This window comes from Centropristis striata, chromosome 2 (assembly GCF_030273125.1).
Source record: "Centropristis striata isolate RG_2023a ecotype Rhode Island chromosome 2, C.striata_1.0, whole genome shotgun sequence".
Lineage (NCBI taxonomy): Eukaryota > Metazoa > Chordata > Actinopteri > Perciformes > Serranidae > Centropristis > Centropristis striata.
The window spans coordinates 13,746,848-13,762,176 of NC_081518.1; the positions used below are offsets into that span (position 1 = coordinate 13,746,848).

A 15,329-nucleotide genomic window follows, 5' to 3' on the forward strand; every position below is an offset into this window, starting at 1 on the left:
CCACGCTGACACGGGAAGAACATGCAAACTCCACACAGAAGAGCCACCTTCCTAACATGGTAATTTAGATGAATCATTAACTGGATATTATATAACACTATTTACAATATTTTTACAACATTGGTCAAGTTGCCATGTGTACGACTAGAGGCAGAAGATAGATGTTTAGCTATTTCAACGTTATTCATCACTTTACTTTTGAAGCCTTTACATCATGCTCTTGTCTGTTGAGCCTTCTCTGCTTGCTGACTACTTTTTACACTCGTTTGCAACACGTTACAGCTGACTCAATATATGGAAATACATTTATTTCCATGTACTCCCTGGTAACTGCAGAAGTCCCCTTAAGTACCTCTGATTGGGTATCATTGCCCTTTTTAACTGAGTGCGTCACTTTGCAAAAGGTTTTTTACCTTTTTTTTAAGATTGTGATTATCCAGATTGTTGCACCTGTAGGATTCTGGTTTCAGAGCTATACGTCTTTATATCTACAAAAGTATCAGACAAAACTCAATCATGTTTGTCAATTGTAAACCCTTTTTTATTGCATGTTCTTATACAAATAGTATAACTTACAAAATAAATTATCACACAGCCATAAAATATAACCAATCATACAAGGGCTTTCATGTGAATTTACTCTTCAGCTGCAATTTATAAATCTCTTGCAGCTGATTTCAGGTTTTCCTCAGCACTTTCCAGCATCAGTCTTAGCTTTGTTGACAACTGAGTGCAGATAGGAGTAGAAGAAGAGAAGGTTATCATATTCTCCACTGTACTCCTGAGCGAGGTAATGCTCGTGTAAGTCCTTGAGGAAATAATAAATGGCCTCGATAGTAGCTAGGTAGGTGTCTGGTTTGCCCTTCTGACGGCGCCAGAAACACGTTTTCCTCGTCTTCAGCTCCACCCGGAGCAAATCTGGAGGAGAACACATGTCAGTCAGAGTGCACACGAGAACGCAGAGTGAGATCATGTTAAACAGCGTTGAGGGTGAAGTAAATTTGCCCCTAATAATCACCAGCAGTCAGAGCTCTTTGAAAAGCTCCACAAATGCAATCTTTCATGATTACCTTGCAGTCTCTCATCTGTGCTGATCTTGTTGGTCTGGTTCCATGTGCTGTCAATGAAGACCACCCTCTGTAGGGGATACAACCTTGACTCCAAGCCCTTTGTTTCATCTGGGGTCCCTGACTTCGGGTCCTCTGCGGTGTGTGTGGCGCCTTGAACTTCATCACTTTTCAGCCTCTTTGTGCAGGGTTCATCGGAGAAGCCATGTGACCTCCCGTCGCTCATGTCACGCAAGCACTGCATCATTTCATGAACTGAGACAGCCTCTAGACCAGGGAACACCAACACCACCTGGAGAGAGCAGGGGAACCTCACAGATTCAGAGTGGAACAGCATCATGTAAGCCAAGACTGGAGCACAAAAAATATGTTTTTAAGATGTGTTTTCTTTCTACAATATAGCGGTTAAAGCAGAAGGGAAAGAGAATGAAATAGGCAGCTAGTGGCAGGCTTATACCAACAGTCTACATCTGATGAGATGGACTAATAGGGAAAGCGCTCAAAGAGAGGAACATATTTTAAAAAGAGCAAAATAAACCTAAAAAACTGAAAACATGACATTCAATTGGAAACTGTCTAATACAATAAACACACAAGGCTTGTGCACCAAAGCCAATATTTCTGTAAGTCAAGTTAAATTACAGTATCTGATTGTGCCGAACATAACCAGTGTTAGAACTTTAACCTTGTCAAGCATGAAATATGAAAATGAATAATCTAACTAGATCTTCCAAATCCATTACCAATTCCACATTTTTGTATTATTACGTTTCATACAGCAGGGATCCAAATTTAGTTGTACTAAAAACAAGCAAACAGAGTACATTGTGCACAAAATAGGCATTTACTTCAATAACAACGTGCATTTGCTGTGCATAATGCAACTGCTTGCATTAAAAATAAAATATAAATGACTTAAAATGAATAAGGTGCAACATTTCCTTTTCCTTACAGGTCAAACAAGAAAACAACAGAATCAAAGACAATGAAGAGTAATAAAGCAAAAAAGTAGTAAACAACTGGTTGACTGATTGATTAAAAAAATAGAAAATAACAATTTTGATTTAAAAAAAGGTTTACATTTCAAACAAAGAAATACGAAATATTTCCTAATTTGGGAATTTTTGCTTTTCTTTTTGTTATGTAATGGTAAATTGATTATCTTTGGGCTTTGGACTGTTCAGTTGTAATAAGACGTTTGAAGACACATTCATAATTTGTTGTCTCTTTCAAATCAACAGACCAAACAATTAATCTGGAAAAGAATGGGCAGCCATAAAGGGGACAGCTTCACACTGACATGTGTGGGTGTTAAATAAACTCCATTCTTCCATGATGGAAAACAACAAACCTTTTCCTTTTCATAGTCAGGTATGCAGGGGTAAGTGTATATGGTGACATCACTGGGTGCGAGGATCTTGGCATGGATTGCAGTGCTCTTGCCATCAGTCTCATTGGGATGCTTGATGATGTCTATCTTCACAGGAAGCTGAGCACAAATTACAATATGTACAGTCAGGTCCAGGAGGGAGTTACATTTCAACCGCACCACATGCAAAATTTCATAGATTTTACATAAAAGACATCATTCAACATTTTCCACCACTACTATTACAGCAACACTATACTGTATCTGAAGGCCTCTCTTACAAGAACAATCAAGAGAGTCCTGACCTCTTACTGACCTTGATTAAAGGGATTTCTTCCAGGCTGACACCCAGTAATGAGCAGCATGTGTAGCAGAAGAACATCCTTGATCCTCCACATTTAGAGCATTTCAACCTGCCCCTCTCCTGCGCCTTCTCCAAAACTGCATGTGATGCCAATTTTAGACCTTGGAGAGGCGGCTTGGCGAGTTCACAAGTGTCTGATGAATCACTAGAGACTGTTGTTTTGTCACGGCAACTAGGATGGAGATGCTGGTCTTGATCCAGGCTGCTCATGCTTGCTCTTTAAATGTTGACAGACCAGTACTGAAGCATGTGGACCCTGCATTCATAGCTGAACAAGAATGACAAAACAAATGATGCAAATATTGGCAGACAGAAATAATCCTTGCACAACTTTAAAAGTTCAATAAGTGGAAAAGTCCTAAACCAAGCAAGCCCCCCCCCACCCCACCCAAAAAATATACTCACAAATCACAAGTTGTTTTTTTTTCCCCAGGTAACTCAATTCTGTAATGAGCTTCCAGAAGAATTGTGACTTGTAAATTAGTATCTTTTTTGAATTACCACTTAAAAAGATGCTTCGTATGTATGAATTTTTTTCCATGGTAAGCCTATATGGGCTGAACCATAACCCTTGTAGGGCTGAAGACACCAACTCAGTTATTTAATTAACAAATCAATCAATCAATCAACAGGCTCAATAAAATAACAGATATTTCATTATGACTGCTGTTTGATTAGTTTGTAATCATATTTCTTATTAAATTATGTATTTATTCATTATTTTCTTATTGTTTCTACATTTTTATTGTTAATTTGGCTTTTGTTGTGTTTCTACTGTTCACTCATGCTTGCCTGGTACAAACTTTTATTATCTTTATAGTTATTATTGTTATACAATTTCTGACTTTATCAGTATAATCCTTCCCTCATTTAAATAACATATTTGTATGTACTGTTTCTAATGTTTGTTTTTTTCAATATTATTTGTATGTTGACTTTATTTATTGTTCTTTTTTTCTATTTATGCTACAATTTTTGACACACACTAGTTCTTGCATGTTAAAACCTACTTAGATAATGATATTTTCTGACATCACATTAACTCATTAAAATGTGGGAAAAAATCAACATTCACACAAAACCCAGTCACATTATGAGCAGAGTACCTGAATAAAACGACATTGTCTGATATTTGATTTTGTCACAGATAGGAGTGCTGAGAAAACAGGAAATGACTTTAAATTGGGAGGGACTTAATGCATCATAGCATTAAACGAGATTCAGTGCCGTCCATTAGCTGTAAGACTACCTTAGCCACTTCACAAAGTCAGTGCAAAAACTTTTGCTACCAGACACTAAGTAAGGCGCATAAATAACATTAACTAATGTCAGCGCGCCTGTGTGATAGTTTATAAATGAATGTAAGGCGAGCTAAACACAGAAGTAACAACATGCTCAGGGATGAGCATGTGGGAGTTTAAGAGCACAAACACACGTTTCTACATACATATCCATGTGTCATTCTCTCCCCTAGCTCTGTGAAATCTGACGGTGGACTCTACTATCTGTCCCAGCTTTCATACTAGCTCACATCACAGTATACACGTTACCTGGTGCATGCTAGTGATGCTAACTTCTGTTAGCAAGCTTGTGATATGCTCCACATCTGTAGCTTCGGCTACAAGTACAGACAAAACCTATGGCTGGCTAGCTGTTACAACTAAAGAAAATCCGGCGTTGGTGTAGTTCAGTTGAGTCGGAGGCAATACAAAAATGTTGTCCACCTACAAGTCATTAGCGTTAAAACGTGTCTACTGGTGTTGTGTGCTGTACAACCGGCGTGAACGTCGCCTTCTTCTTCTATGCCGGATATACTGTTCACTTAACCCTTCGAGACCCGGGCCGGCGGATTAGAAACAGGTTTGAAAAGCGTTGAAAGCATATCGTCACGCTGTTAAAATAATCGCCTAACTCATTTTTTCAAGTTTTGCAGGAAACAACAAAAACTTCTCCAAAAGTGTAACATATGACATTTATTGATCATTTCACTCAAAAAGTATGTAACAAAGGATGGCTATTGGCATAGTAATAACACTGTGTGTAAATTATGTAACTTGAGAGAAATAAATGACTTAGGCAATTTTTTGAACATGCCTTTGTGACTTAAGCAAGATATGGTAACACTTTATTTTGAAGGTGTCTACATAAGAGTCACACAAGCCTGTCAGAAACACGACATGACAAGTATCATGAGCATTAATGTTACTTCAAAGTGTCATTAATGTTCATGACACATCCCATGTCATGTTTATGACATGCTGTCACTCTTATGTAGACACCTGTTGAGAAATGGTTGAGGAAACCTTTAAAACTAAATTATCTGTCTCCAACAGTAAATCCTCTTACCAATTCTCTGCGCAGATCGTTTGATGGGGAATGATGAGCAGGAGACGTCCAAGTTCTCAGTTTAACATAATTTTATTACAATACAAGAAATGTGCAGTTACAGAGTCTCTGGGTTCAATCTACACGTCCCTGACATCACATAAGTCTGGTCAGTTCATGGAGGTTGGACCAGTCTAATTTCCCTTGAACCCTTTTTTATATTCTGACAGATTTTGATAAAAAATGTAGGTAGATTTCTTGCAGGAAGTGCCACCCTCTTGATCCGTTGATTCGTCAGTTTAATCAATATAGGGACACGTCATGTCACCAAACAGTAATCTTAGTGGTGGTAGCTGTCCTGGTGTTGTGTGTGTGCTGTTGTATCCCTTGTATCTCTCAGTGTCTGTCTCATCTCTATGGTCATCGAAGGTAAATCCCCTTCCCCTTATCAAATGGCATTAATCCACTCTGAAACGCATGCTTTGCTGCTCACTGATATTGCTACTATTGATGAATGTGACAATGTAATACCATGCTGAAGAGGAAGACATGCTTTAATTGACCTCATGGATATGAGGTCAAAGGGGAAATTGTTAGGAGTAATCTGTTATTCTGTCTCTGTTTTCTGTCTCTGTGCATGCTCACTATCTAATTGACTAGGTCACTGTCTGTGCCTGCGTAATTCACTAACTGTGTTTATTGTGTATTTATAGATTAATCATGTAAAATAGATTAATCATGTAAAATGCTTTTGATACAATGATCATGTGCTAATATTGTTTTAAAATTGTGATTACTCTAAATACATATATTCCATCTGCTTAAACTGACCTTGAATGAATCATAGGTGAGAAAATGTAACCAAGATGAAGCTTAAAATTGTGAGATTTCTGTCAAAATAACTTTATTCTACATGTCTCATTTAAAATGTCTACAAAAAATAAACAGTTTTAAATAACTAGATAATTTTAACTCTATGGAGTCTTTGGCTATTTTGTCCATTTTTGAATCCTTTTCATACTGCCTGTATACACCACTTAAACCTAATATTAATTGATTTTTATTCTGATTTACTGGATTAACATTTTGAACCAAAAAGAAACAAAGAAAATCCAACATAAATGTGATGTTGTGATTGTGTGTGATTCTGTCTTCCAGTTTTTTCTTGTAGTGTGACTGTATTTTATTTGTCTTGTGTGTTTAGCGCATAGACTGTAGCGTAACAATTTTTTTGGTCATTTTTGTGTCTTTTGTTGTGTCTTTTTTAGTTATTTTGTGTCTGTTTTGGTCATTTTGTGTCTTTTTTTTTGTGGTAATTTTGTGTCTTATTTAGTCCTTTAGTCCAACATAAAATGTGATTTTTATTTTTATTTTTACTTTCAAAACACTATCATGCTCAATAAAGAATTTGAAATGTTGCAAATGTGAACAAAGGTTGCAAATATAACATATAAGAGGGTTACACCCAGTTTTATAATTTTATTCAAAATATTTGACCTTGTCTCCAGTTTTACTTGGTATATCATCATCAAACTAAAACTGGCCTCATGGAGTTTCAAACCAGATATTTAGAGGTCTGGGTGTGATGAAGAAGTCATGCTTTGTCGCTTTTGGTGACTCCAGAGGGTTAATAACATCCAATTATGCGCTCCTCAACAATAATTGGACGCCATGATTAATTTTGCTGAGAAAAACAAATATTCTGAAAATCGAACAGAATAGCAAGCCTTTTACACAGAGCAGAGAGGAGTTTAGAGACATTTAGAGGGGCTTCAGAGGGTTAAAATAAAATATAATTTTTTAGTCACCTGTTGCTAAGCACCGATTCCAATTCCAAACGTGTGCTGTTCGACGGGTAGCGACGTAGCGACGTTAGTGAACCTGGAGGCGGTGGACAGCTGACGCACTGCACGTAAGGTAACGATACCGCCGAAAAGCAAACGAGAGGAACTTCATATTTCGACAGTAAGCTAACGTTACTAATGTTTTACAAACAGTTGAAGTAAAAGGAAGGACTCTGTGTTAGGTAGTTAGCTAGTTGAATAAACTAAAACGGTTAAGCTAGGTTAATTGTTGAGTTATGTAGCCTATCTTATAGTTAACGGTAGCATAATGAGTGAGAGGCTATTTAACCCCGTGAAGTCTCCAAAAGCACCAAAGCATGGCTTCTTCATCACATCCAGACGTAAAAGCAAAGCAGACCAAAAAAAGACACAAAAAGACACAAAATGACCAAAAAAGACACGAAATGACCAAAAAAATACACAAAATGAGAAGACAGAATAACCAAAAAACCCACAGAAGACACAAAATGACCAAAAAAGACACAAAATAACTAAAAAAGACACAACTACAGACACAAAATGACCAAAAAAGACACAGAGTAACTAAAAGAGACACAACAGACACAAAATTACCCAAAAAAGACACAAATTACCCAAAAAGACTAAATGACTTACAAAGACACGAAAAGACATGAAAAGGATTCAAAAATGGACAAAATAGCCAAAGACTCCATAGAGTTAACAGTCAGGGAACTTTTGGTCAAACATGTTGAAGTTAATCTAGCTTTGTGCTTGGATTGTGCTCTAAAATAGTGGTAATGTTATGTGTAATTTTTGAATGATTCAAACGTGTTGTAATGTAACATGTAAATTAACATAGACATTATCATGAGCATAAATGGCCCATCAACAAAATATAACCCTTGCAATGAATTTTCTTTGTAGTTGAGCAAAAAAATAGCGTAAAATATTATTATGCATTTGTCTCGTCCAGTGCCAGATGTACTTGATGTGATATAAAACAGACTGTTTTATGTTAAATTTCAAAGATACCTGAGCTGTCACACTTTTATGAAACAGACAATCGCATGCAGACCTGCATGGCAAACAGATGTCTATCGAATGAGATCTAACAGCATCTGTGATATTATATTCCAAACAATCAGAAATCTGCCAAATGTGCACTGTCTGCCAGGTTGCTTTGAGAAGCATTGCTGTGAAACATAGTTTATCAATATTAGTCATATTCACATCGTAGCTTATCTGTCATCCCTGCAGGCTTTGAATCTAGGAGCCAGTTGGTCTTCTCTTTACAATTTGGGGCCATGGCACATCCTTTGGTGGTTCTTCCTCTACAGATTCAAGGTGATTCTTCTCTTAAACGTTACAGAATGTTTTTAATGTGCATGCTGCTTTGGTTTGATTATATTTTTGCACTGTTAATTTGTCCTTATTCTCCCCTTTGCCTTTGGCCTTTAATTGTCACATAGCTAGACACAACAATATCATGGTTGAGATCCATTCGCCCGCCTACATAAAATATGAATGGATTGGCTGTTCCTGACATGTCTTATCATTAAAATTCATTTCTTTTTCTGTTTAGTCTAACACAGAGGAATGAAAAAACAAACTGTCTGACAGCTGCATTTTAGGAATGTTTGTTTTACTGTTGACAGCAGTCCAGATAAATTTAAAATGAAACTGTTTAGTGATTTGTTATTTTCCCCTGTATTCCGTGTTGTTGCCAGTTCTGAATACATTCAGACAAATGAAAATATGAAATCAAATATTTAATAAGTTGTCTTTCAGGTGTATCCAGGCTCATCTGCCCAAGCAGTCAACACAGCATTTTATTGACCTGACCTTTGTGTTTCCTTACCTTTCTCAGGTAACCACACACTGATGACACATACCTTGCATGCCTTTAGGACTGACAGACATAATGTGATTTTTCAACAATTTCACTTTGTGCCTTTCAGGTATGAAGCCAAAACTCTTTTTGATGCAGAGCACAAACTGAAGTTAGCTTGCTACAGCAGCTGGAGATGAACATAAAGAGAGGAACCCTGCTTATGGTAAGACTTAACAGTTGGTTTTTGCACTAGTGCATACATGTGTGTCAATGTTCACTTAAGCAGTGTGTCAGGATAACCTCCTAAAACCCAGAATGACTTTTGCTTGGAAGTATAGTAAGCCAAGATGAAAACCTGCTTAGCATCGATAATAAGTGAAAGCAAACTGAAAATCTAGCATGCCTAAGTCAAAAGCTTTCATCATATTTGATATAGTGGCTTTGTCTTGAAAGCCATCCTTAATTATTAATTTAACCGTGTACCTCTTTCAAAGAAAAGTTTCTTTGTGCTAATCAAAACACTAAACACACTCAATAACAGCAAATCTTTCCAACAGTGTGCCTGTTTCTATGGATAATCCACAGACCCTGCTGTCAATATTTTTCATGGGGACTGTTAATTCAGTAAATTGTAGTTCCAAGAAACTATAATGTTGTGGCAGGGTTAAAAAATGCTAATGAGATCTGAGATCTTAATTTTTCAAAACAAGCAGTGCATTAGCAAGTAATCATGCACACCAGGCCCCCAAAACAACCACTGAACAATATTTACTTGGTTGACTTTGTCAGCATCTGAAGGATTGAGGGAGTCTCAAACTCTGAAAAACTTCAGTACTATTGTGGAGTTGGCAAGATATTTGTCGAACAGATAAGCAAGCTAATCTTCAACATTAGACACACAAACTTGATGCAATACATAAAACATAGTAAATATCAGCTTTGGCCAGAATTTTACAACCATCTGGCATTGCTCATTTTGCACCTATTCTAAAAAAGTATAGCCTTTTACCTATGTATCTTCTCAGTGTGGTGGGCAATGTGACTTCTTTACAAGAATATCCCATTGCAGATTATCATTACTGTACTGCACCTTAGATCTTGAGTAATAGTCCACAACAAATTTCAATCCAGAAGCTAGGTTGTCAGTTCACTAACTTATTTCTCTGCTGGAGCACACAACAACATGCTATGTTAAAGACACAATGACTCATAGTGCTTTATGATGTTCTGAATCACTATGAAGCAAATTGATTGAAAATGGTTTACTGTTTCCAAGGAGTTCAAAACGACAACATCTGCTGGCCAAATTCTTTGTATTGCATTTCTATGAATGGATTCCATTTGATACTGTGATCAACAGTTACAGTCAGAATACAAAGGTCTTACTGCTCCCATTTATTATTATTTTATACACGTTTTATTATATATATTTATATATAGTACAGCCTCTATTATAAAACAGATTACTTACATTAAGACTTTATCGTTCTGTTTTTAAATACAGTACAAAATGGCTAGTTTGGCATGGGCATTTGATTTTTGGCATGGTGAGGAATCATTGTAGTCGAGTAGACTGCTTCAAGCACAATATCTCCACCTCTAATGCACACAACCTTTCCTGTCCTTACTGGAACAAATACAGTTAGTAATCCCTCTATAGGGCTTTAAACTTGGTGGACTGATTTAAATGCAGACAGCTTTATGACAAGTAGGAGTTGTGTTACTTTACCAAGCGTAAAGACACGTGGGACTCCTTTGCCATAGCCCTTTTCCGATTTTAAAGTTGCTACCCTCAAAATAACATTACCATCGGTTTATCAGTAACAGATAAACTGTACAAATAATCCAAATAGTGAACGAAATAACTGTAAGAAGTTATTTTTAGGAACTTTAATCAATTATCTGTCTCTCTTTTTCTCTGTCAGTTTGGCATTTAGCCTTGTTGTATTACATTGTGTTGTGCCCAAACCGTTTATGCCAAGAAACGTCCCGAACACATCAAAATTAACAGAAAAGCCAAAATGCAGAGGGCTTGCTTCTGTTGATATAAACACCACCACACATGTCTAGCTGGTGATAGCCCTTATTTATTTATTTATTTATTTATTAAGTTGTCTCAAACCCCTTAAAATCAAGAAGGCCTTGCAACCCCATGTAAAGCTTTGGCATGGTGAGGAATCATTGTAGACCTTGTCGGGACCTGCAGGTAGGAAACCTGTGACTTAAGTGATAAGTCATTAGTCATTTTCAACAAAAAATATTTTGGTTTTATCTTATTAGTCATATTCTTGGATTATGCAACATGTGTAATGTTGGAAAATTCTACCTGCATTAACAAAATGCCCCACCAAGAATCTATGCGATTATGTGTGCTGCACAAAAAAATGTTAAATGGGGAGCACACTAAAACAGAAGTACTTTGCTGAGTTTGATAAAGTTTTAAAATCAGGATATATTAACAAATGTCTCTCTGGTGTTTCTTTGTAAAACTTTGTCTTGTGTGTTGACAATAAACCCGTCATCCCACGTGGGACGTTTTTTTCTTGATTGCAATTATGGCCACAGTTGTGGAGATCACTCCAATGCTTGGCAAACTTTCAGAACTATGGTGTTGGCTATAAACTAATGTCCAAATGCACAAAGAAGACAATACTATTCGACACTATACCATTTCACTGGAATTGTATCGCTATAACAGGTCCAACCTATCAGCTATTGACTTCTATAACCTGCAGCAGGTAATAGACTTGAACCCATTTGGAATATGCATGTTTAAAATTGTCATCTACTAATCCAGTAGAATCTGGGAGTTTAAACTGTAGTATTTACTCCTGCAGTTTGTAAGTGGGTCTATTTGTTTGTGATCCACAATACTTTCCTAGTGTACCTTACTTGAATTGGTATTTAAAAGCCAGCTGTGCCAGTTCTCTTTTTGTTTACTTCAGTCTTGTTACTAAATAAGTTAGTAGTCTTTCAAGTCTTAAACGTTTTATGTAGGTGATTATAAGCATAGTTTTTTAATCATGAGTTGTTATCTCCCTGTGTGCTTTAATTCACTATCAGGGGAAGTTATATTGCGGTGAATTGCTAGAGGTCCCAACCCTCTTTCACAATGATCTGGTGTTCTGGGGGGTTCCGTACGAAGGGCTGCAAACACAGAATTCCCCACGTTGCATAACCACAGATTTCCTCTGGGGAAATGAAGGTTTACAGCCCTGAAATGTATCAAGTTCAGCTGCGTGTTCCCCCTCCCCCTCATGGCCTCCCCTTTCTCCGGCTGCCCCAAGACCACCTCTCTACATCGCACGAGACTCCCCAGCCGCTTTCCCTGTTTATCTTCACTTGCCTTACTTTCTCATCCTCCCCCTCTCTGTTTGTCTCACTTCATCCTTCCCTGCAGCGCTGTTCACAGCCAGTGTCAGACTTCCTTCAACCTCCCTGTAGACGTTGCCCTCATCTGCACATGCTGTCTGTAATATGGGACACGGGGTTTTCTGTGCACATGCTTCCACACAAATGCAAATATAATACTGCTGGTTTAAATCATTACAATGAATAGTAAATCAATGTCATAGAGTCATTATTCATCCCAGGAGGTCCATCAAACTGCACAGTAGCTGTTTTTTAAGCAGAAGAAAACAAGCATAGAACTATTCACAATATCACTTATCCAAATTGATAATATTATTTGAAAAATTGTACTTGCTATGAAAAAAACACATCACAAACTTTGAAACCACACCAGTTCCTTTGCTAAAACAGATTATAATTCATATTTACATTTGATCCTTGGTTATGGCTGCATCTGGCACGCAATTACCAATATGTTATTATTAATAATACAAAATCAAAACAATTTAGACACGCTGTTTAAACAGTCTTCAGTGATGACATTACAAGGCAATATTTTTTACTGTAAAGAAATGCTATGTCATTGCTGGAAAGAGTACAGGCAGTTTCATAATTTTGCTATTTGATAACTTTAATGCACAACAGATGAAGCAAAGTGCACAGGAATCCCACATTTTATAAAAATTAAAAAAAGGTATTGAATGGATTTGTGATTTCAGGAGCAATTTATTAAACAAAATCTGCAGGTTTTGGAACACCTTGTAAGTATAATTTATGTGTTTGGCGTGCCTGCGCTTTGTCTTTTTGCCTTGGAAGTCTGTTGTTTTACGTCTATGACAGTTCTCTCTCACTCTCCTTGGCTTCAGATTCTCCTCGTCCTGCTGGGAATACACAGCCTTGAGTCTGAAATGTGTTTACATTTTGAGCATGTTACAAATTATCTGCTAAGACTAACTTTGCGTGACTTGGCAGAAGCCTTCACCTTGCTCAGATGTTGTTTGGGTCAAACGTATTTCAGGGGTTTGCGCTCTCAATTTGACTGTCTTTATCTGACAGGGGTTCTCCAAGCCAGATGTGAACTCAGGCAAAAGGTAAAGCTTGTGCTCTGCGTTGGGGTATGTGTGTGTGTGTGTGTGTGTGTGTGTGTGTGTGTGTGTACCATGTGTTTGTACATATGTATGAATGTATGGTGTTGGCAGCCTGCCAATATGTCTGCGATATTTTCCTGCATTGACAAGACTCCACTTATACTCAATAAACTCAGGGGGAATTAACCAGACATTTGAACCAATGTATTTTTATCTTCTATCATAGATTAATAGATTTATCTTTGACTCAGATTACCACAGCTCAGCCTCACTTATCAGATTGAGGGGATCTTATTCTTGCATATTATGTGTTGAGGATTGTCCAAGGACAATAAAGTTTTCCCAAACGTTTCTCTCCAGTGTGTGCTCAATCTTCTGAAAAACAGAATCAACAGATTTGATTAACTTGTCATTAAACCAGCTAAGATGGGAAATGGACTGCTTGATATCTCCAGAGGGCCGTAGTCATATCAGAGTTAGAAACATTATAATTGCTTAATGTCTAATACGTTTTCCCTACAGGCCTGTGTGAAATATAGAGGTAGAGGCTGAAAAACGTAAATTTATCAAATGATAGTCATAAATTTGGTTACGACTAATCCTCATACAGTTATTTTCGAATAAGATCGAAATCATAGTAAATTACATTTTGTACTTATTTGTCAAAAATAGTTTTTTTTTATGTAGCAGAAAATGAGGCCAAATCACTTAAGATGACAGATATTAAAAAACATAGCAAGTTCATGTTTTTTTTATTAATAGTCGATATGCAAATTGTTTTTAAAAAACCCAAACAGGTTTATTTTTCAAATCTGCGTAATTGAGGGTGTGCTGAATTTTTATCACATTGTGTCAGCAGGATACAATTATCTCTTCATCTTACTCCAGACTTTGCTGCTACACTTCATGTGGCTTGGCAGAATAAAGGCATGGTTCATATGCAGATTTTCCTCCTGAAATTGCATGAAGCAATATCTTTCACTTTAATGTTTAATCAAATGACTTCCTATAATGTGAAATTTTTGCCTGTACTACAAAATCCATTAAGAATCAACAGTGGTGGCAGACATTGGTTGTGCAGGTCTTACGTGTGAAGCAATGGCTTGCTAATGAAAAGTAGAACATTTAAGAAAATCAAGGAGGAGGATATTTTTCTCAAAAAAATCATCAGATCATCACTAAAAGTTCTTGTGAATATTGGAAAAGAGGACATCATTTGTGCTTCTTTCTTTTTGCTGGATGTTTTAGTAGGCAATAGCTTCTTTGAGTCCTGTGTAATAGTAGTACATAAAGGTAAGAAATAAAAAAAAAGAAAAGGCAGAGAAATGTTGTCAGGCATGAAACAAAAACCTCTGTGTTAAGTCTGGACACGTTGGTATTACAATGTGCTGTGACAACATCTTAATGTTTTTTAGCCACACCATGTTTTTAAAAGTGTGTCACCAGACCTCTGGGTGATATTAAGGTAGAAAACAATAGTTTAAGTTAGCAACTGTCGCTGATAGCCAGACAGCAGTGGTGCATCCATGTACATATATGATTTAAAATAGCAGTATAATTACTAATTCTCAAGCACATTTATTCACCCAGCCAAGACTATAGTTGTTAAATACTGCTTGTGTTCCAAAGTCATAGACCACTTACACATAATAGTTAAAATCATGTTTGACGCTTATACATTTTTAAAATTTGGCTCCCTGTGTAGTTGAAGGTCAGGAAGACGAGGATGCTTGTAATGAAGCTCACTGCAAACCCTTCACATTGTGGGAAATATTGAGTTACTTGATTTAGTTTGGATTTATAACGTTGTGCTCTTCATCTGAATTCCATGCGTCATAAAAGTGATATAATTGTAAACAAGCTATTGGTTGTTAAAATGTTACTAGTCACTCGTGCTTGCTCCTGTGAGTTTATTAAGAGTCCTTTATTACCCCCAGTGGATATATGTATGTCTTGGTTTAATTTTTGTCTGAGGTATACTTTGTCAAAATGGGAATGTCTTAACACACAAAAAAATCTGTGATCTTTTGGTACACAAGGTTATTTACTCTGATGGAAAGAGATTGCATAGCATACACATTTATTTTGTTGTTCACTTTGTATTTTAATCTGGATATCTTTTCAGCAGC

At 36.8% G+C, this 15,329-nt stretch overlaps 1 protein-coding gene and 1 long non-coding RNA gene across 3 annotated transcripts; one reads left to right on the forward strand and one right to left on the reverse strand.

Annotated features, from left to right (window-relative positions):
- Positions 1 to 517: 517 nt before the first annotated feature.
- On the reverse strand, positions 518 to 4,617 carry dtwd1 (DTW domain containing 1). The gene is made up of 5 exons (XM_059359946.1): positions 4,351 to 4,617; positions 2,753 to 3,068; positions 2,419 to 2,556; positions 1,071 to 1,359; positions 518 to 918 (listed from the first exon to the last, which is right to left on the reverse strand). The coding sequence occupies exons 2-5, from the start codon at positions 3,008 to 3,010 to the stop codon at positions 689 to 691; spliced, it is 915 nt and encodes a 304-aa protein (XP_059215929.1). The 5' UTR covers positions 3,011 to 3,068; positions 4,351 to 4,617; the 3' UTR covers positions 518 to 688.
- A 2,297-nt stretch (positions 4,618 to 6,914) lies between these two features.
- Positions 6,915 to 8,984, forward strand: LOC131993896 (uncharacterized). Of its 2 annotated transcripts, none has more exons than XR_009396363.1 (4): positions 6,915 to 7,042; positions 8,188 to 8,274; positions 8,719 to 8,797; positions 8,889 to 8,984. It is a non-coding gene; the product is annotated as an uncharacterized LOC131993896 (long non-coding RNA). The 2 variants fall into 2 exon arrangements; XR_009396358.1 differs by having other exon boundaries at positions 6,976 to 7,090.
- The last annotated feature ends 6,345 nt before the right edge of the window (positions 8,985 to 15,329 follow it).

Bases quoted from the DNA above. Each gene is read 5' to 3' on its own strand.
- dtwd1 (XM_059359946.1), bottom strand. From the start codon at position 3,010: ATGAGCAGCCTGGATCAAGACCAGCATCTCCATCCTAGTTGCCGTGAC. The intron at 1,360-2,418 runs GTTTGTTGTTTT...TGCTCTCTCCAG, and splicing joins CTGACTATGAAAAGGAAAAG to GTGGTGTTGGTGTTCCCTGG. The intron at 919-1,070 runs GTAATCATGAAA...GTTCTCCTCCAG, and splicing joins CACAGATGAGAGACTGCAAG to ATTTGCTCCGGGTGGAGCTG.